We start from the raw sequence: 22,766 nt of genomic DNA, 5'->3' as shown, positions 1-22,766 counted from the left end.
GGGAAAAAATTCCAAGTACATAAATATAGACTTGTGTGTGTATATAAACATATACGTGTATTTTACATAAAATATACAGCTGTATTTGTACATTTTCTTTTTCTTTTTCTCTCAAACAGATAAATAATCAGATCCTCTATGGAAGAAGTCACCAAAATGCATCTGCCATTATTAAGACTGCCCCATCCAAGGTCAAACTTGTTTTCATCAGGTAAGATATAAATAGGTTTGGTTTTCTAAAATCTACAGTCTCTTCTAAAGATGTTTTTATTGGTATAATATTGTATTTTTGGTTTGTGTAACAAAATTGCTGTCTTTTCTAAAAATACCTTTTCCTTTCTGTCACATTATGAAAAGTACAGTTGTTTTTAACTATGGGATTTTTCTTGTTTGATTTCTTTTGTTTCATCTGATAGAATTGGGAGTTGAGGTTAGTATTTATGTTTCCATTATTAAAATTTCTTACCTCTCTGGATTTGGTTACCATGTATATAAACGTTAACAAAGCTCTCTAACTTCAGACACCATCTGTGTACTCATTAATGTCTTCATCATAGAATCATCAGGAAACAACCCAGGACAGTTTGGGGAGCTTATTAAGAGTGCTGGTGAGAGATCCGGAGTGGAGGAGACGTTGGCTCTGCTATTGAGAGTGGTGTGTGTTTGGGGCTCCACATTACCTAGACCTTGCCTACTACCTGACTGAGCCCTCACTGTATAAATGAATCAGAGTTGCCATTATTGCCACATTGGCAGTGGAATGAGGTTGTCTAATTCTCTGTTATTTGGATGAAATGACAAGTAAATTTGAATTATTTTTAGGTGATGTTATTAATCTTATTCATGAATGTTTCCCTCTAGGTCTCAGTTATCATCTGTTAAATGGGGATAACAAAGCCCTACCTCATTCACTGATATTTCAAAAATTTTAAATGGTCAACACAATGTTGAACATATAGTAATGTTAGCTGCTGTTTTATAATTTGTTTTGTTCTTCCCTTTCTCATTAGTTGCCGGTGACAAAATCTGTCCAATCACAGGGAACACTGGGATTAGAGGGTTCTTTTGTTCCCATGTGGGGTACTAACATGATTGAAATATTCCTTCCCATGTCATCTTTCAGCCTTGGCTGGACTTGCTACTTTTCTCCTAAAACAATCCTACACTGCAGGCCTTTTCTCCTACCTGGTGGTCCTTTCTCTTCCTAGTTTTTTACCTCTTTAACAAGGAAGGAAACGTTGCCAGGTGTGGTGGCACACACCCGTAATCCCAGCAGCTCATGAGTCTGAGGCCAGAGCATCTCTAGTTCAAAGCCAGTCTCAGCATCTTAGCAAGCCTTAAGCAACTCAGCAAGACCCTGTCTCCAAATAAAATAGAAAAAAAGGGTTGGGAATGTGGCTCAGTGGATGAGTGCCCATGTGCTCAATCCCTGTTAATTTAAAAAAAAAAAAAAAGGGGGGGGAGCTTCTTCCTTCTAATGTGCCCTTGCATGTTCAGGCGACCCCTTTAGTCTTGCTCACCTCGATGTGCTCTGTTGGCATGGTTTCTTTTTTAATTCCCTTGTTCCTCTTGTCAGCGGTTGAATGAGAATTAGCTGATGAAAACTTAAACAGACGTGAAGAAAATTCAGCCACACTAGATTTTAGAAGAGAGGGCCACACAAGCAGTGGGGCTAGGTTTGAGGCCATCTTCTAAAGTTGTGTGAGAACTGCATGAAAAGGTGTGTGTGGCACGGTTCTGGTTTGGATGCGGCTTGAGGTGTCCCTCAGAGCTCATGTTTGAAAACTTGGACCCCAGCGTGGAAATGTTAAGGGAAGAGGGACCTGGAAGAGAGGAGGCCTAGTGGAAGTTTATAGGTCACTGGGGACACCACCCTCAGGAGGAATTAAGGTAGTTCTCAAAGGGCTCTGGTAGTCCTCTTGAGAGTGAGTTATAGAATAAGCCTGGACTGGGTATAGCTCCATGGTAGATCACTTGCCTGGCATACACAAAGCCTGGATTCAACCCCCAGCCCTGCAAAAAGGAAGGGAAGAAAAAGGAGAAGAGGTAGGCCTTCTGCCTCTCTCACACACTCCCACTGTGATGCAATCTGTCATGAGGCTTTTGCCAGAGCTGCTGACACAATACTATTTGGACTTTCAGGCTTCAAAACTGTAAGCTGAACAAACCTCTTTTCTTTATAAGTTTCCGTTCTTAGATATTTTATTATATCAATGGAAAATGGACTAAGACAAGCACTTAACATCTGCTCTTTAGAGTTTTGTATTGAGTGGTGGCTGCTGCTGCAAGTATTGCTGTTAACATTACTATTACCTCTTCAGCATTTGTGATGTCTGTTACCAGTGCTGGGCTATCCTATTTTAAACAGAGAAAAAAAAATTTTTTTTGAATAGTATCCAGAGGAAATAATGGAATGGAATGCAGTATGTAGGAAATAGAACCCTCCTCCTTCATGAAGAAATTTTAAATGATTTGAAATTATATAGAATACAGAAGAGAAAGCTGAGTAGAATTTTAATAATCACAATAAAGCCCCATCGATTTAGTGTCAGATTTCAATTTTGATTGTTCAGAACACAGCAGAATCAGTCAAGAAAATAATTTGCTGAGTAAATTGATACTGTCTGCAAAATTGAGGGTGCTGCTAAGTGCCTACTTATTGAAGTGATTTTCAGCAATTTAGAAATATCAATGTACATACAAAATACTTAATTATGAAATAAATTAGTCCATTCCAGCTCAATGACAAATGCCATAAACTGTGATTTAGTCAGGTTTTTCACTGCTGTGACGAAAAGAACTAATCAGAACAATTGTAGAGAAGGAAAAGTTTATTTGCAGGCTCACAGTCTCAGAGGCATTAGTCCATAGATGGCCAGCTTCATTCCTCAGGGTTTGAGTGAGGCTGAACATCATGGCGGAAAGAGTGTGGCAGAGGGAAGCAGCTCACATCGTGATCAGTAAGCAAAGAGAGACTCCACTCACTGGAAACAAAATATATACCCCACAGCCACACCCCCAAAACCCCACCTCTTCCAACCACGTGCCACCTGCCTTTAGTCATCACTCAGTTAATCCCATCAGGGATCCATTCACTGATTAGTTTAAGGTTCTCACAACCTAATCACTTCCCCTCTGAACCCTCTCGCATTGTCTCACATGTGAGATTTTGGGGGACACCACATCTAAACCATAACAAACTGTGTGTCCTATAAACAACAGAAATTTATTGCTCAAAGTTAGGGAGGCTGGGAAGTCTGAGATCACAGTGCCGGCAGACCTGGTTTCTGTTGAGGGCCCACTTCCTGTTTTATTGAAGATGCCTGCTTGTTGGGTCTTCATGTGGCAGATGGAGCTCCTGAGACCCATTTCACAAGGGCATTAATCCCATTCCTGAGGGCTGCACCTGTATGACCTACTCACCTCCCAGAAACCTCCTCCTCATATTTTCATAGTGGGCATTAGATGTCAACATATGAATTTGGAGGAAAACACAAGCATTTGGACCAAAGCATGCACCTTTCTTGCAAAATCATTCAATAATAGTGCCTAACAAATAGCATTCAGAAAACTATTGAATAAATTTTCTTTTTAGTTCCAACAAAGCAATTCTAGATTGTCTGTTTCCAAAAGCAACATAGTTACTGTTGCTATTATTATATGGATTCAAATATATACATATACATATTTGTATTTATTTACTTAACTCAGTATTTAACAAAATTCTTCACAACTCAGTCCCTCTTCCTACTATTGTCCCAAGTTCACTAAGTGTGGAAGATCTTTATTCTTGTTAGGAAGAAAAAAGACATAGGAGTGATTCTGAGTAATCAATTGTCATATCCAGTTTGTGAGCATGTATAGGAAAATGAGCTTAAATTGAACCAGGAGAAATGTATACACAACTGATAGCTTTTTGTTTGATTAAGTAGATGTGTATCTGATAATTTGTATACCAAAATCTAATTAGTGCTTCAGTTGCCATAAAGCAGGGAACTGTTCTTCTGACAACTCTTTCTTCCTTAAAGAGATGGATTCTTTCCTAAAGCCTGGTTGAATTATAAGACTTTGTGATAGAAAGAAGAAACCTTGGATTCATCTTGTCTGGACTTGAATCCCAGCTTTATAGAACCCCAGCAGTGGGAGCTTGTTCAGTTTCCTGACTTGCCCTATGGGTATGGTATAGCCATCTCATAAACTGTCTAGTGTATTAATTCATATAAGTTACCAGTCCACATGGGCTCAAATGTTTGCCACTATGGTGTTGATTATGATTTTGGCAGAAAAAGGTAGGAGGAGAGGGAGGAAGGAAATAAAAGAAGCCAGAAAAAAGGAAAGAGGAAAAGAAAAAAGTACCACTCTCTCCTGTATACTTTTTTTCCTCCTCTTTACTTTGTGTAACTCCTGAGTTTTTAATATTTTTAAGTGAAGCACATTCACAGTTTAAGAATGTTTGAATTAACATCATAATGATGAAGCACTGGAAGAGAAAACCGTGGGCATTATGTTAAAAAAAGAGAGAGAGAGAGAGGGACTGGGGTTGTGGCTCAGTGGTGGGGCAGTTGCCTAGAACTTGTGAGGCACTGGGTTTGATTCCTCAGCACCACATGAAAATAAAGATATTGCATCCACTACAACTAAAAAAATATTTTTAAAAAGAAAGAAAAAAAACTATGATATTCTAACAAGGAGTTGAACAGTGTTTAATGAAGTAATATATAAAGAAAATCCTAATTAACACAAAGGAATCCCCCTGTGAATAAAATATAATAGATTTTACCTTGGTAATATCAAATGGTGTCAGGGAGCTGGGGTTGTGGCTCAGTGGTAGATCACATGCCTAGCATGTGTGAGGCACTGGGTTCGATTCTCAGCACCACATTAAAATGAATAAATAAAGATATTGTGTCCATCTACAACTAAAAAATAAAAATTAAAAAAAAATACAGTCTCAATTTGAGACACATAAAGCAAAAAAAAAAAAAAAAAAAAAACTTTTATGCTCCTCAGGTGTGCACAACTAATGGAGTTGTAACAGTAGATTCGTATCCTCTTTATATGTGGTGACCTTTATGGATACTGTGGGGGTGCAGTGGTAGATAGTACAATGTCCTGTTTGTACCTTGGGGCCTGTATGTAACCAGAGGGGATAAAATGGTAAATTTGCATCTTGTTCATGCATGGTGGCCTGCACATTCAGACCGATTGTCTAGCTCATTTCTTAGGTATATCTTTTCATCTCTGCCTTATATATTACCACTTTCCAACTATTGTTATGAAAGCCCTGATTTGAAACCAAATCTTGAAACAAGTAAAAATCGATTTGTTCACAAGTTTCAGGAGCTAAACACTTGTATCATCTCAGCACCACAGATGGGATCATAGTTTTGAACTCTGTGTCACTTGTACTGTATTACAGTGTTACTTTGAAAACTAGGCTATCTAAGCTGTTACTTCTTTATAGTTAGTGCTTCTACTGGCAAAATTTCCTTCCTTAGTTGAAATTATTATTCACTGTGCCTTTCCATTATATAGAAAATCTTGTCTTTTAATACCCTGGCAGCTCTTTTTCAATTTTTTTATACAATTGAAATAAAAACAGACACTGGCCACAGGTTTTGGAGTGTGATTAGCAGTAATCACAAAAAGCTGTAAAAATACGCTACAGGCAACACTTTAATTAGCTAAAGGCCATTAGTCTATAGTGATGTACATTTGTGTGATCATATCCTGGTCATATTCTCTTAACACATGTATTTATTCATACACTAATTGGTTTGTCATTTGCAAGGGATCTATGGGCCATTAGTGCAAATTAACAAGTTATATATATACATAACTTACATAGTCATTTTTCCCTTCTTTTCACATCATTAGATTTTCGACAATCCTGTAGGTTGTATCCTAAACATATCAACTTTTATATACTAAAGTATTTAACTTTGCATTGTCCAGTTGTGTGTCACAGTCTGGGTTCCTACAGTGTACCACACATTCAGTTCTGTGGGTTTTTCTGTTTGGCATAATCCCCTCTATGTGAGCAACCAGTTTAAGTACAGAAGAAAAGCTATATCAGTGCGATGAGGAATGAATCGCTGTGTCTGGCAGTGCAGGGATCCAAGGAGATTAATGATCTTGCCTGCAGCTCTTGTCATACCTTCCCCCACTGTCGAAAATTAAATGTCATGTATAACAACTCACTCTCCATTACTTAATTACATGTGGAAAATGTGTACTGTGTAAAAACTCCTGGGGCTAAAGGAGGCCAAATGAAACCGAAACCCTTGGAAAGATTTAGTGCTGGCTGTCAGGCCTTCCTGAGGAAAAGTGAACTCACCATGGGATCCACCTTACTGTATCGATTGAACATGTGCCTTTTTTTTGTAATTAAAAACACAGTGTGGCCCGTTATCCTCTGGCCATATCCCTGAAAGAGGATATTGACTTGAAATTAATGTGAATGTCAGAGTCATCACTAGGCTGATGACCATCTGAAGATGGAACTCGAATGCATGATTTGAAAACCTGTATCATACTCTTGATTCGTGAAATCTAGCTTTGATAAATAGGGGGAAAGGATTGTTTGCACAGCATGAGTTTTACTTTCATGAAGAAAGTCGTTCATTTATTCAGTAGGCATCCCTTGAGTGCCTGCTTGTGCTGATGCTGTGAAGTCAGTGAGGCAGAGAACATAATCTCTGCCTAAAAACGGAGGTAGAGAGCAAGCCACCTTCTAGTGCCTTATTCAGCGGCATGGGTCCTGTGTTGCTGTAGGAACACACAGAAGACGCAGCTCACCTTGTTTTGGGGCCTGTGGGAAGATGTTACAGAGATAGGTGCTTATATGCATCATATATATAATTCAAACACTGCAATCATTCACCTATTTCTTTTCTCAAAAGAGCAGAACTCTAAATACATAATTTGTATTTCAAAAGTTACCATAAGTGATATATTTATTCAGTTTAAGTTTTTATTTATGTCCCACACTGCGATGGTAGGACTTAACGGGTTAACCAAGACCTGAAGGATAAAAGCACAGTCACACTATGTATAGAAACCGGGTGTTTCCAGATTTGGGTGTTATGTCTGGTGCACCTGAACGCGTACTTGTAGGACAAAAGCAGTCTTTCCTTAGGAAAGAACCATTAGATGGTCCAGCTGTGTAAGTTGATTATTTGGAATTTGAGGAGGAAGCATCTTCTTGACTTTTGTGCACCATTGAAGAATGCAGAGCCAGTAGAATAACACCCATCTTATGCATGACCAAAAGTGTTGAGGGAGGGGCCTGTCATTAACTCTGAGCTCCAGGAGTTGCAAGGAGGAAGGAAGCAGAGGCATTCTGGCAGCATCAAGTCTCTTTCTGTTGAGTTAGACCATACGGGACGGCCCAGGGGTCTCTCGGAGTGCTCCGAAATGCTCACTCGTGCTTCAACTCTTAGAATACTTGTTTCCTGTATAGCACTATCCATCTTAAATAATAACAAACTATTAATTTTTGTAACTAGAATTTATAGGCATGTCAACAAGGATAAGGTAGAGTTAAAATGTTTTGTGTTTTGATCTTTTGTCAGACATTGAAATATATATGTCCATATGAGAGACATTGTTTCCTTTGAAATACTTTAACCTGGGGAAGTTGTACAGTTAGTCCAGTTATGATTCCACTGGGTCATACATTTCTGGAATCATGTTTAGCCTACGGCATATTCTTTCTAATATTCATAATAGGTATAATTTTTTTTTCTTTTGAGGGTAATTTTAGCCAGTCTGAAGTGATCAAACATTTTATAAGGCCATTCATGAATTAGGTGAATTTGGTGAATTAGATAAAATACTAAAACCAAAAAGAAGGCCATCTTTTCTTCCTTTCTTCCTTTTTTTTTTTTTTTTTAAATTTTCTTTTATTCAGTGCTTTGTATGTGCTAGGCAATCTATCCTTTGTATTTCTTGAATGACTTATAAAGTATCTTTGAAAAACAGTTTAAAGAGAATTGGTAATTTTTTCTTTGCTACACCCATTCCTTAACAGTACCAGCATCTATTAGTTTATGGGAATTATGACTATTTGTTTCACCCCTTTTGGCATGCAAAAACACCAATTTGAGATGGTCATAAGGGATGATATGGGCGTTTTTTTCTTTTTTGCTAGTCAATGTTTATGTCTTTGAGAGTGGAGTTATAGTTAAATGGCAGAGCAATTGCCTAGCATGTACAAGGCCTTGGGATCAGTCCCCAACACCACACACACACTATCTATCTGTCCATACACATACACATACACACACATACAAATATAAATACATATCTGTGTGTGTATGTACATGTGTGTATATCTTTGTCCTGTAGAATGCCTGTTTGCTTTAGTGCACCCTCCACATCAGACATTGTACACACATGTTCACAGCACATGTATGTGCATGCATATACACATGGTGGGACAGTAAAAACAGCAAATCCAAATGCCTGTCCCCCTGTGGAAACTGGAAGCTGAAAGAACCAGATCCTTCTTTTACGGCTGAGGTGTGGCCAGTAGGTGTTCATGAGACCTAAGCTTGGAATGTGAGACCTTCGGCTTAGAACTGGAAGCTAGTAATGTGAATGGTTTTTATATGAATGGTGCTTATTCCCATCATCCACAGTGTCCTGATCAGACATTCCCACAATGGCATCTTTTTGCTTCCTGCTTCCTTGTCTCTTAGTAGACAACTGTTTCCCTCCTGGTCCTATAGCCCTTCTGTTTATTTTGAGATCCCAATATTCCTTCAGTAAATGCTCTTTTGCTCATATTCATTTTTTGCCAAATTCATTTCTCTTGCTTGCTTACAAAGAATCCTATTGAATGGGAACATTGTAAAAGTAGAGCTATCTAAACAGGACATGAGCCACCAGAGTGTGAACTTTAGTTCCCCCTGTGCATTTTCTTGTCACAGGCAGGCATTTAGCCTTGAGTCTCAGAAGTTTTTATCTTTCAAATACCTTTAGCAGAACAGAAGACCTCTGAACAAGTCTCCACAGCGTACCTGCTGTTGCCAATCCATTTACTGGCTTTAGAAACAGGATCGCCATGCTTATGGCAGAGGAATCAAAACTTGCCTTGGGTTTGTCTCTGTGGGGAGGTTCACCTTCCCAGCACCTGGCTTGTGGCAAGGGTTAGATATCTGAACACTTGGGCTTTTCCAGCCAGGAGGAAGATGGGAATGGCTAGGGCATCTACTATACTATCTTTTAGAAAGTCTAAGAAGATTTTTGGCTAACTCCTGCACCCCATCCAGTCTTAGACTCCCCAACTCAATCTTCCTGCCAACTTGTACTGCCAAACATTTTTGAACCACCTTTTCCTCTGCACAACTGTAACAATTAATGTAGAACTTGCCTGGGGCCACCTTTTAAAATGTGGATCTGGATGCTGAGTTACTCTCAGCAGCCCTCATTAGTGACTGACGTTGGCATGCCAAGAAAATAGAATTCATAATTCCACTGTCATTGGACTTTGATCAGCACATCCAGCTATTCTGGTGGCTTCCATTTGTGAGTTGGAAACTACTCATTCTGTTCATATAGTTAGGGATATCTCCTGACATCTTTTCAGAAGAGAATTTAGTTCCCACTGAGCTGTAATGATTTGCTTTGTCTTATATGTTACTTTTGGGTCATTTGCATGAGGTTTTTCTGGCTGAAAGTTAATTCAATGTCATGTTCCAGTTGTAAAGCTTTTTTTAACTGTTCCCAAGTATCTAAATTTAGTACACTCAGAAGATAATATTCATGCTTGTTGTGTTCCGGTGTCCTTGTTTATTCAACATTTTTGTGGTGTATGTGCATCTAAATGATGTGCTGGGCACAAGATTTAAATTGTAGTTGGAAACATTTTAGAAGAGGTTGGAGAAATTTTTAAAAAGCCACCTAAATCAACCTACTTAGCATTTCATGCTAAATTGAGACCCCCAAGCTTTTGCTTTTGGTGTAATACTATTTTATTAGTATAGAATAAGATCCTATAGCTTTGGTGAGAGTACATTTTAAAGAGGCAGGACCAGAGCAGTCCTAAAGACAATAGTGATTTTAAATAAAATTAAGTCAAACATAGGCCGATCACCATTTACTTTCTTTTTCTTTTCTTTTCTTTTTTAGTTGTAGCTGGATACGTTATCTTTATTTTTATTTATATATTTTTACATGGTGCTGAGGATTGAACCCAGTGCCTCACACATGCTAGGTGAGTGCTCTACCACTGAGCCACAACGCCAGCCCCTACTTTCTTTTTCTTGATCAGTTAATTTTTTAAAATTGTGGTGAAATACACATAACACACAATTTACCATTTTCACCATTTTAAGTGTACACTTCAGTAGCATTATGTACATTCACATTATTGTTCAACCGTCAGTACTGTCCACCGGCAGAACATTTTCATCTTCCCAAACTGTAATTCCTTATCCATTACAAAGTAACTTCCCATTCCTCTCTTCACCCTAGACCTTGGCAATCACTGTTCTACTGTCTGTCTCTGAATGAGAATATACAATGTACTTGAGAAAGCAGATTCATGCCATATGTGTTCTTTTCTAACTAGCTTATTTTACTTACTATGTTTTCAAGGTTCTTTAATGTTGTAGCAAATGTCAGAATTTCCTTCCTTTTTAAGTCTGAATAACATTTCATTGTATGTTTTCATCATATGTATATGCCACTTAAAAAAAAATCCATCCATTGATAAACACTTTTGGTTGATTCCTCTTTGGGCTGTTGGAAATAATGCAACTGTGAACATTCGTGTGTGATGTCTCTTTGATGCTGCTTTGAATTCCTTTGAATATAGACCCACAGTAAAATTGCTAAGTTGTTTGATTATTCATTTTTTTAATATTCTGAGAAACCACATATTGTTTTTCCTAGGAGTCGCACCATTTTATATTCCCACCAACAATGCACAGTGTTCCAATTGCTTCATATCCTTGCCAGTACTTATTTTCTGCTTTTTTTTTTTTTTTTCTTTTTTGGCCATCCTAATGAGTGAACAGTGGTCTCTCATCATGATCGGATTTGCATTTCTCTGATGATTAGTGATATTGAGCATCTTTCATGTGCTGATGGTTGTTTGTGTATCTCTTTGGAGACATGTCCTATTCATGTCCTTTGCCCATTTTTTAATCAGGTTGCTTGTTTTCCTATTACTGTTATTGAGTTGTAGGAGTACTTATGGATTCTGATACGTGATTTGCAAATATTTTCTCTTATCCTATAAGTTGCTTTTTCACTCTGTTGATTGTGTTTGATGAAGAAAAGTTTCGAATTTTCATGTAATCCCATTTGTCTATTTTTGTTTTTGTTGCCTGCGCTTTTGGTGTCATTTCCAAAAAATCATTATTAAATGCAGTGTCACAAGGCTTTTTCCCCTATGTTTCTTCTAAGAATTTTCTAATTTCACTTCTTATCTTTAGGTCTCTGATCCTTTGTGGTTTTTTTGTTGGTTGGTTGGTTGGTTAGTTGGTTTGGAGTTTTCGTTTGTTTCTTTTTGTTTTGTTTTTGTTTTTGATTTGGTACCAGGAATTGAACCCAAGGGCACTTATATAAACATATAGTTATATATTTTATTTTGAGACAGAGTCTCACCGAGTTGCTTAGGGCCTCACTAAGTTGCTGAGGCTGACTTTGAACTCACAATCCTCCTGCCTCAGCCTCCTGAGCCGCAGGATTACAATCATGCACCACTGTGCCCGGCTTTTTGATCCATGTTTAACTAATTTTCACATATGGTATAAAGGAAGGATCCGGCCTCATTCTTTTGCACTTGACTATCCTGGTTTTCCCAACATTATTTGTTGAAAGATCTTCGTTACCCTTGTTGAATGGTCCTTGCTATCCTCGTTGAGACCATTTAATCACACAAGCATTAATTCCATCCATCAGTATATCTTTAGCCAGTACCTCATGGCTTTGATTACTGTAGCTTTGTACTAAGTTTAGAAGCCAGGAAGCATAAGACCTCCAACTTAGTTCTTTTACAAATTGTTTTGCTGTTTGTCTCAAGATTCTCTGAATTTTTTGGATGGGATACACTTTCTCTTTTAAAAGTAGAAATACCCACTGGAGAGATCTCAGACCTTGGTAAATGAAAAATATGACATTCCATAAACATATACACGCCTCATTTACATTGGTAGTATCTTTTATTTTTCCTCATTCAGAAATTGCTCATTGAGCTTCCCAGAAACATAAATATGTTGTATTTATAGCCCATTATTTCTTCTTTTGACCATGTGTGCCTCTAGAGTTTATCTTAGAGTGTCTCATATTTCTCTTTGGGAATTCATCAAGGGCTGTTGAAGTAATGCTTTAAATGACATGTTAATGAAACCCCTTAATACAGTTTGAATTATGGTTATAATTTTAGTGGTTAAAAAAATATACAATTGTATCAACAAATCTCTGTACATGACATGTATGTGCCTCTAAAAACATAAAGTATTCTTAAAGAACAGGGGGAAGTGGCTGTGTTGGAGAAGTGGGTACAGCAAGAGCCTGCTAATGCTACCCAGGCAGAGTGACGTGGGAATGAACTGAGTCCAGACTTCCTGAACAAATGCAAATTATTTACTGAGCACCTACTGTATGGTAGATGCTATGCAAGGTCACACAGTTATGAAGTTCTCTAAGAACTTCGAAGACAGGCAAGTAAGTAATTACAAATCAAGCAAAAACAAGCACCAATAAAGGGAACTCTTTGATGTTGGTTATTCAGGTTCCATCTTCAGGCCCGTTTTCAGGAGGTAGTTTTTAGAAGGAAATGATTTTAATTGATTTAGTTGCAGAGAAAGCAGAACAAGGAAACCAGTAAGGGTACTTTTTTCATGATCCAAGCAACAGAATTAGGCTGGGATCAAGAAACTAGGAGGAAAAAAATACCTTTACAATGAAACCATTAGTCTTGGCAACTATTTTGAGTTGATGCTGAATGACCTAGCACCTGGAAGTTTAAGCATCTGAGACTCAATATCATGAAACCATAAAAAAAATTCAACCATTATTACACTTTAAACTTTGCATTATCTCACAACAATTCAACTAGTAGATGATATTATCCCGATTTTATAGGTTAAGAAACCAAGATTGTTGAAGTTGCTTTGTATCTTACTTATAAGTTATCTCTGTATTTTTTTTTTTTTTTTTTTTTTTTTTTGTCATTTTTCTCTGTACTTTTGCCTAGATTTCTTTCCAGGATAGCATAGGTGTTGTCCTTTACCTCATATAATCATGGATTTATTTTTCAGTCATAGCATAATTTATACTCAGCACAATAGATTTTAAGTGTTCAGTGTGTTGACTTTTAATAATTGTATAACCTGTGTAACCTTCACCCAAAACAAAAATAAAGAATTTCAGCCATACCCAAAGTCCATGGGTGCCACTGTCTAGTCACTCCCTCCTTCCCCAGAACAAAAGCTTCCTGATTTCTGTCACTCTGGGTTAGCTGTGACTGCTTTTGAACTTAATACAAATAGAATCAAACAGTATTATTCTTTCGTGTCTGATTTCTTTCATTCAACATAGTGTTTTCGAGATTCATCCATGTTGTATTTATCAAAAGTTTCTTTCTAAAATTACTTCTGAAAGTAATTTTGTATATTACAGTAATATACAAAAACGTGTAGATCCATTCTCCTATACATGGACATTTGAGTTGTTTTCTAGTTTTTAGTTATTATGAATAAGGTATAAACATAGGTTTTAAAAAATTATAAACTTGTGTAGAGCTTGATTGACTTAGGATAGACTCCATTAGGCTTCAGTAACAAACAGCCCTAATTCTTGGTGGCTTAAAACAACAAAGATCTATTTCTTTCCTGTGTTACATACACTTTGAGATTCATCACGGGGCCCTCTCTGTTCACCATGGTGATTCAGGCATCCAGGTAACAGAAGTTCTATCTTAATATGTTTCCATGATCACTAAGGCAAAAAAGGAAAGTGTACTTGATCAACTGCTGGCTCAACTTAGAAGGGGAAGAAGAGTACAAGCCAGAGTGTTCATGAACATTCCTAATAATCATCACACAGTAGCACTGAGGGAGTCCTACTCCACTGTATTTTTCAATACTCTGCCTTATCACATATTATTTAAAATAATGAACATTTTAAGCCACTGTATAGTTTTGTATCTACTTAAGGGATGAGTAATTTATTTTATTTATTTATTTTGAGTCATTGTACACAAATGGGGTACAACTGTTGTTTTGGGTAATGTTGACATGACACCCAGAACTTAGATATGAAGTGAGGGGTAGGGAGGTTGTATTTGGTATGTGAGCAAACTTTCAGCCTTGTGTGTGATTTTACCTTAAGAAAAGTTATGAAATAACTTCTTTAAGACTAAATTGTAGCCAGGCATGGTGGCATACACTGTAATCCCAGCGGCTTGGGAGGCTGAGACAGGAGGATTGCAAGTTCAAAGCTGGCCTCCCAAAAGTGAGGCACTAAGCAACTCAGACCCTGTCTCTGAATGAAATACAAAACAGGGCTGGGGATGTGGCTCAGTGGTAAAGTGCCCCTGAGTTCAATCCCCAGTACCAAAAAAAAAAAAAACAAAACAACTAAATTGTGACCTCATAGATCTTCTCCCCAAGGCAAGTCTAGGAATGTTAATTTGAGTATATGACAGAAGACATTTGTGGCTCTGTGACAGGAGGCTATTAAAATGGGAAACACTTCAGTAGAGTAGTTAAAAGAGTAGGTTTTGGAACTAGGCTGTGATTTTGAATCTTGGCTCCACTATTTATTAGCTTGTGATTTAGTAGCTTTGTGACTAGTCAGGTTACTTAACCTCTGTGTAAAACAGAGAAAATGAAGAAAATAATTGTAACCACCACATAGAATTGTTATGGAGGTTAAATGGTACGTGGTAAGCACTCAAATGCTGTTTCTGGTGACCATGGTTTATAGATCGAAAATTTCTGTCATGTATTAGTTTTCTCTTGCTGTGTAGCAAATTATAAATTTAGTGGTTTAAAACAGCACGCCCTCACTGGCTCACGTTTCTATAGATCAGAAGTCTGGCACAGCATGGTTAGGTTCTCTGCCCAAGGTCTCATGGGGCGGAAATCATGGTGTTGGTGAAACTGAATTCTCTGGAGACCTTGGGGGACAGTTCACTTGCAGGCTCACTCCTGTTGACTTGCTGGTTCTCAAATGAGTGCTCCTGCTATCTCCTAGAGTTCCCCACTTTCCTTGCCAGGAGGGCCCCCTTCATCCTCAGCAGTAATGGTGCTTCTCATCTTGGACTTCCTGTCTCTGACCTCGGGTGTTTCACAAAGAGTTTACATCCATTTAGAATTTGTGTAAATCAATCTAATTAAGAAACACTGAGGTTCTGAGAAGTGAAATCTCCAGATTTAAAGGTTTCTTGTGATTAGATCAGGCCCAACCTGATAACTTTTCATCTTAAAGTCAGCTGTGCCATATCACTTCTAACCATGGAAGTGAAATTCATCATATTCACAGTCCATAAGCCAGGGGAGGGAATCTCAGGAGCCTTCTTATCATTCTGCCTAACTCAACATTGCAGGATTTTTACCAACATGAGTGTATTTTTTTTTTAACAAAAGTAGAATTGAAATCAAGATCCAAAATGTGTGTTTGCTGTAAATATATTCTACAAACAAGAAACCGAATTGGCAGTGTTTTTAGGATCCTTTTGGGGAGAAAATAAAACTGACAGCCCCTGGATATTAATTCCACAAATCTAATTGTTTATTTGCTGTATGCCTCACTAACTAATATTATCAGTGACAGTAAATGTGTTTTATTCATTTTTGTATCCATAGCACAAATATTTGTTAAATAAATGTGTTTAAAATAAAACGAGAGCTGTATTGTTGAGTTTCAAGCAATTTAAGTAAGCTTAAAAGGAGAATGTGTCGAAAGAATGCCAGGATGTCTGGGCTGGGGCTGTAGCTCGGTGGCAAAGCACTCGCCTAGCACAGGTGAGGCACTGGGATCAATACTTGGCACCACATAAAAATACACAAAATAAAGCCATTCTGTACTATACAATAACAATTTTTTTTTAAAAAAAGAATAAAAGAATGTCCCACAGACTCTTACTAAAGGAGCCATACAACTAAGACTGAAGGGAAGGCAGCCCGGCATCTCCAGAGCTGTCAGCAGAAGGGAGCTGTGAACCACACAGCTTGAGCATTTCCTCTGGTAGTGTCTTAACACCACAGTCCTGAGGTCTGTGTCTCTCTGAGATTAAGAGTCCCGGGGAGAATTTGGCCCCAAACTAAGACAGATGTCTGCCCTCTCCATCCACTCAGGTTGAGGCAGGGTTGTTTGAGTTAGCTAGAATAAACAAGATGGCCCATCCAGGGGCTGGCTGTGAGTTGGGCAGACACCCCAGAGAACGTCCTTCACATGCAGTACTTCTGAGAGCTGGCCCATCACTGGCTGCACATTGTCGTTAACTCACTGAAGAAGCTTGGAAAGCCCAGGGTCTTGTTTGATGGCTCTGCTTTCCTTTTCCTGCCTTGTTCAGGTCCCTCTGACTCAGCAGACTCTTGCAGTCTGCCTACTCTCTCGCTCAGTGTCCTGCTACAAGCTGGGATTCAAGGAAATAAGATCCCACCCTTGTTCTTGGAGAGAGAGAAAGAACAGCAGGATTTGTATAGAGAAAGTCACACAACAGTCCCCCGCAACTGTGGCCTCAGTTATTCTTCCAAAAATATCTGTATTTGTCTTGACTCTTTCAAGATAGACCAAGTCGCATAACTTTATTACAATTTATTGTTATAATTATTCTCTTAGTTTTAGTCCCTCACTGTGCTTAATTTATAAAATTAAACTTTATCTTAGCTATGTATGTACAGAGAAAAGTAGAATAAATGTCAAGTTCAATATTATCTTTGGTTTCCAGCATCCCCTGGGGGCCTTGAAATGTTTCCCCAAGGACTGGGGAGACTTCCGTACACACACAAGGTTCTGTACCCTGGAAAACAGTTCTCTTATCCATGGTCCAACTCCTGTATCTCTCTAGCAGCTCTGAAAGATAACAACACTACCAAACAATTGCCATCAAGAATTGCATTCTATATGGGGCACCACTGTCTAAGAGACTTATTAACTTTATGGAAAGGAAGATGATTTATAATGCAAACAGATTTCATTCCTTACGTGAATCTTAGGAGGTCAAAGATTGCCCAGAAGTCATTCAGGCTCACTGCTCAGTTACAGTGTAAATGCCTCCTATCCTTTGGTTTCCCTCTTCTTTCTTTTCTCTTTGAAATTGCTAGTGTGTCAGCTCTCCACAGTTTAATGCTGAGGTGTGTGAAAATTCACTATTTAGTGGATTATAAAGAATTATGAACTGAAACCTCTTATAGCAGCTTTCTTCTCTCTATTGGGACTAAGTGTAGGTTTCCTATTACATGAGATTTAAAAAAAAATTTAAATGGACTTTAAAGGGCATTGAAGTCATACTAATTTGGGGAAAATCCTTAAATTATGAAGGGATAACTTGACCGATTTGAGCTAACTTGGTCTAGTTAATCAGGACTTCTCAATGAGAATTTAAGTGTGGTCATCTTTTCAATGCTGGTAATCTTTGAAAGAGATATAAAAGCATCTACTTAATTATTGCCAAATGCACTCTGCTGTGTGAGTTCCAAATCTGGAGCAGATATGTCCTGTTGGTATTAGGTTCTTAGCTGAGCTGAGCTCTATTGTGTTATTCAGTGGAAGAAATTAGATGGGAAGGAGTATTACCATCGGGGAAATTGGATGACTCACCTCAGGGTAACTACTTTTTCTATGTATGAGCAGACTGCTGAGGAATGGATTGTAACCCTTGAAAAAAAAATAGCCATCTCTTACATAATAGTGCATGCTCAAGGTATTCAAAATACTGTCAGGAAAGAACAGATACATTTTTCATCCTCTCCAGTACTATTTTATAGTTTTAGTTTTTCTCCCAGTTACTTTGGTTTGGCTCCTTTATAGATAACCCATGAATCCAAGAAGTGATGTCTAGTCTTCATTTCTTTATATGCTCTCTCATTCCACAAGGAATTTACACCAGAATCCTTACAGTTGAACCTACTTACATTAGCACTCTGGAAACAGAGGCTATGAGAAGCGATTTTCCCAAAGCCCCACAGCTAATGAGTGAGTTTCTCTCATTAAATAACACAATACACTTGATCCTAAGTGCAATAGGAGGATTTTAAGCAAGAGATAGAAATATAATCAGATTTGTATGTTACAACCACAATAGCTCTGCTGAGTGAGGCATGGACTAGAGAGGATTGCTGAAAGAGCGGAAGTGTGGAGATCCAGGAGAAAGCTCTCCATTAATTCAGATGAGAAATGATCATGACTTACAATAGCATAGGATAGAAAGAAGTGGAAAGGTTCAAGGTACATTTTAAAGACAGAATAAACATGATGAGTTGATGGTTTGTAAGTACAGTTGAGGAATGAAAGCTTTCAAAAACTGTTTGAATGACAGACACAGATATTATTGATGAGTACTCAGGTGAGGAGACTTTACTGTGGAACCATCTGAGAACTGAGAGGGATAAAAAGCTCTATTTTATTTGAGATGCTTGTAAGACATCTACTGGAGAAGATATAAAGGAGGAGTTGGATATATAGCTCTTAAGCTTAGAAATGGATGTGGGTCAAATATATGAATGTGGAGGATATCAATATATAGTCTCTGAATTTAAGGCAATGATTCACTTATTTGTGGTTATTTAACTGGCACTGGAGGAGAAAGATGGGTGGATGCATATAAATTGAATTAAGACTGGCATTTCATGTAAGGCAGTATGATTAAAGTACCAAAGCAGGAATGACATGGACCAATGGACTTGTTACCAAGTCAGGGAGAACCAAGAAGTGAAATGGGGCTGGACACTGAATGCCCTCCCAAGTCAGGCCATGGCTTCCCTTAGGTACACCAGTTATATGAACAGAGATCTAGGAACTCTTAGATCTTGACGTACCAGCAAGATGCGTCTTTGTAAGCATTCTTGATTTATATTATGAAAGATGAATCAAAGTCCACAGTGGTGCACACCTGTAATCCCAGCAACTCAAGAATCTAAGGCAGGAGGTTCACAAGTTTAAGTTGTTCTCAGCAACTTATTGAGACCCTGTCTCAAAATTTAAAAATAAAAATAAAAAAGTTGGGGATGTAGCTTAGTGTTAGAGAGCCCCTGGATTCAATTGCCCATACCAAGAAGGGAGGAAGGGAGGGAGGGAGGGAGGAAGGAAGGAAGGAAGGAAGGAAGGAAGGAAGGAAGGAAGGAAGGAAGGAGTTTGCATAATTTGAGATAATTATGTTGGTCCTATATCATGAATGATGGACAGTCATCTCCCACATCTACCATTTGCTAGTAATGTGGTGGAAATAGGCCCAAATAATCAGAACTGCTGTTCTAGGAGTTGTTGTGCGCTTGTTGCCCTAGTGACAAGGTTGCAGTTTCCATTTCCTCTGCTCCATTAGGATAATGAGAATTCACAAGGCATTGTCTGCAGGGAGCTCCACACTCCCCATCCATCACTCCTCCTCACAGTCCGCCATGCAGTGCCTGTCTTAGACATCCACCATCCTTCATTTGGCAGAAGAAAGTTAGAAACCAAGAGAGAAAGCTGGGAACCTTTCCAGCTCAAAGAACAAAATGCTCTAGACGTTAATGGGGCTGAGAGGTTATATAGGCCCTTTTGAAAAATTTATATTCCACCTTGCTGAGCAAGTTGACGCCTTTCCAAAATCATCCTCCACGGCTCCTGACTTTCCAAGCAGGATCTGGCGAATGCCTAGTGTCATCGTTCTTTGTCACTAATAATTGTATCTGAGTCCCTTGAGTAATACATCTCTTTTTGTGTCTAATTGCTCTGCATACTCGAAACCTATGTATTTAAATATGTATTTAATTCTGTGCATTTTCAATGGAGAACTGAGGAAGCATTTGTAATTTAAGCCAAGAACTCAGCATTTACTCTGTACTGATTCTGCCTATTTTAACATTCTGCAGAAATGAAGACGCAGTCAATCAGATGGCCGTTCCTCCCTTCCCGCTGCCGTCAAGCTCCCCATCTTCTATTGAGGTAAGGCTGCTCCAGATTAACTCTTGGTGCATTATATGGTTTTGTCATGATCACTTTCCCTAATCTGACTTTTGGGATTTTCACCACTTATGCATCCTATGTATTAAAAAGCAAATTTCCCTAACTAAAATAGAAAACATTTGAGATTTGATTAAAAAGTAATTTAAACAATGTCAAACAAGCATATTAGAACTTAACCACGTGAGTATTACCATCTTCAAAGTTGATTTCCTCAAGTTGTATAATTTTGTTCAGATTAAATGTTTCAGAATGTATTCGAAAATAATTTTATGACTGAACTGTACCCCTTTCTTTATGGGTTTTTTTTTTTTTTTGCGGTACTGGGGATCGAACTCAGGGCCTTGTGCTTGCAAGGCAAGCACTCTACCAGCTGAGCTATCTCCCCAGCCCGCTCTTTATGGTTTTGAAGCACTTCAACACCTGCAATAACAAATATCTTTAAACAGTTACTTCATCTATTAATGGAGAAATTACTAGAACAAGATTGCTATAATATTGGTGTGCTTCTAGAGTTGGAGAGAAAGAGATATTTATTGTTAAAAAGGTTGAGTATCTCTTATCTGAAATGCTTGGGACCAGAAGTTTTTCACATTTTGAAAATTTGTATATACATATTGAGATGGTTTAAGAGTGGCACCCAAACCTAAACACAAAATTCATTTACATTTCATATGTATCTTGTTCACATAGCCTGAAGATAATTTTATGCAGTATTTTTAGTGTGCCAGTGTTTTGAATGTGGCCCTTCATGTGAGATAAGATATGAAATTGTCTGCTTGTAACCTTATATACATGCTCCAAAAAAAAAAAAAAAAATAGATTTTGGGGCATTGTGGATTTGGGGATATTTGAATTAGGAATGTTCAACCTATAAATCAGTTTGTCTCTTGAACTTAGAAAATATTCATTCCTTTCACATTTTTTTAACTTATTGAATTACCTTTTCATTCCAAGAAGAAATACATACTTGCTACTAATTGCAGATGTAGAATTATTAGGGAAAAAAAGTTAATTTTCCTTTCAATTAATGTTTACTATGAAGTATATTTCCATACTTTTTTCCTTTGCTTCTATAACAAAAATATATAGCTATATGTAAATAATGTCCTTTTTAGTAAAAATTTGATTATACAACAACACATTCTTCTCATTCATTCAATAAGTATCCAACAAGCTCATATTATTGGTATTAGGCACCATTTTGAGTATTAGAGATATTTATATGAATAAAGTCTCTCTGCTATGGATCAGCTTGCATTCTAATGAGGAGAGAAAGATAAATTAACTAACAGATAAATAAACCAAGAGAATTACCACATAGTGATCAGTACCTGGCAGAGAATTAAAATAGAGAGCATGACCGAGTGACCACTTTCATTGGTCATAGAGAAGGCCCCTTGGACAGGTGAAATTCAACAAGATTGAAATGATAAGGAGCCAGCCCGACATTCTGCCCTGCAGCAGTAGTTCATCTCTACCAGCCTTCTCTCCCACCTAAGTGCATGCCACCACCCCATGGAAAATTTAATGGACCTAGATGCGAGCTCCTCAGAAGGCCCAGAAATACTTTTTGGTTATGAATTAAAGGCTGATAAATGTTTTTTTAAGGTGGATGATGAAATAAGCACCCGTTATCATTAAGAACCGTTTAGAGCCAAGCACAATGGCATGTGCTTATAATGCAAGCAACCAGGGAGGCTCAGTCAGGAGCATTACAAGTTCAAGGCCAGCCTGGGTAACTTAGTGAACTTAGTGAGATCCTGTCAAAATAAAAAAGAAAAAGGACTGGGGCTGGGAAGAAAGAGCTCAGTGGTAGAGCACCCCTGGGTTTAGGGACTGTCGTACAAAGGATGAGCTACAAATTCTTTAAAAAGAGGCAATGAATTATGAAGTCAGTCCAATTTAAAAAATACTGGTAACTTTGAAAATGTCTCTACAATCAGCAGTTTCACTTGGGGACTTTGAAGTTGCACCACCTGTAGTCTTAAGGGCAAAGTGTGATTTAGGACCTGAGCACATTGCTGGACAGCACTTAATAGCTGTGGCAGAAGATGCAGAGTCAGAAGATGAAGAAGAGGAGGATGGAAAGCTCACCAGTCTCTGGAAAGCCATCTTCCCCTGGAAGTGGTAGCAAGGTTCCACAGAGGAAAGTACAAGGTTCTGAGGACGCAGTTGATGAGGAGGAGGGCAGTGATGAAGATGACAATGACAATTATTCTGGTGATGAGGAGACTGAAGGCAACGCTCCAGTGAAGAAATCTATACAAGATACTCCAGCCAAAAATGCACAAAAACCAACCAGACTGGAAAAGAATCAAAGCCACCAGTACCAAGATGAAGGTCAAGAATCCAAATGCAGGAAAAATCTCCCCACACACGAAAAGGACCAAGTGCAGTAGAAGACATTAAAGTTAAAAAAAAAAAAAAAAAAGGTAAACTAGTGGAGAAAAGGTGGTTTTTCTTCCCAGAGTGGAAGCCAAGTTGAATGACTTTGTGAGGGACGGCTTCCAGAAGACTGACCAGGAGGCTATTCAAGCTCTCCAGCCGTGGAGGAAGTCTCTTTAAGAAAATGAACATTTCGTCAAAATTCTGTCTTATTTCATGTCTGTTAACTGTTGATATCTGGCTGTCTTTTT

General features: G+C 38.2%; 1 protein-coding gene across 1 annotated transcript in view; it reads left to right on the top strand.

The window, feature by feature from the left end:
• The window catches only part of Patj (PATJ crumbs cell polarity complex component), a 357,561-nt gene that overhangs the window by 223,730 nt on the left and 111,065 nt on the right, over positions 1-22,766 (top strand). The window contains 2 exon segments of the mRNA XM_047564312.1: positions 120-211; positions 20,037-20,109. Of these exon segments, the coding sequence (XP_047420268.1) occupies positions 120-211; positions 20,037-20,109 (165 nt within the window).

Source organism: Sciurus carolinensis, chromosome 1 (assembly GCF_902686445.1).
Source record: "Sciurus carolinensis chromosome 1, mSciCar1.2, whole genome shotgun sequence".
Classification (NCBI taxonomy): Eukaryota; Metazoa; Chordata; class Mammalia; order Rodentia; family Sciuridae; genus Sciurus; species Sciurus carolinensis.
Note: the sequence above shows the minus strand (reverse complement) of the source record. Positions and strands in the feature narration are given on the sequence as shown.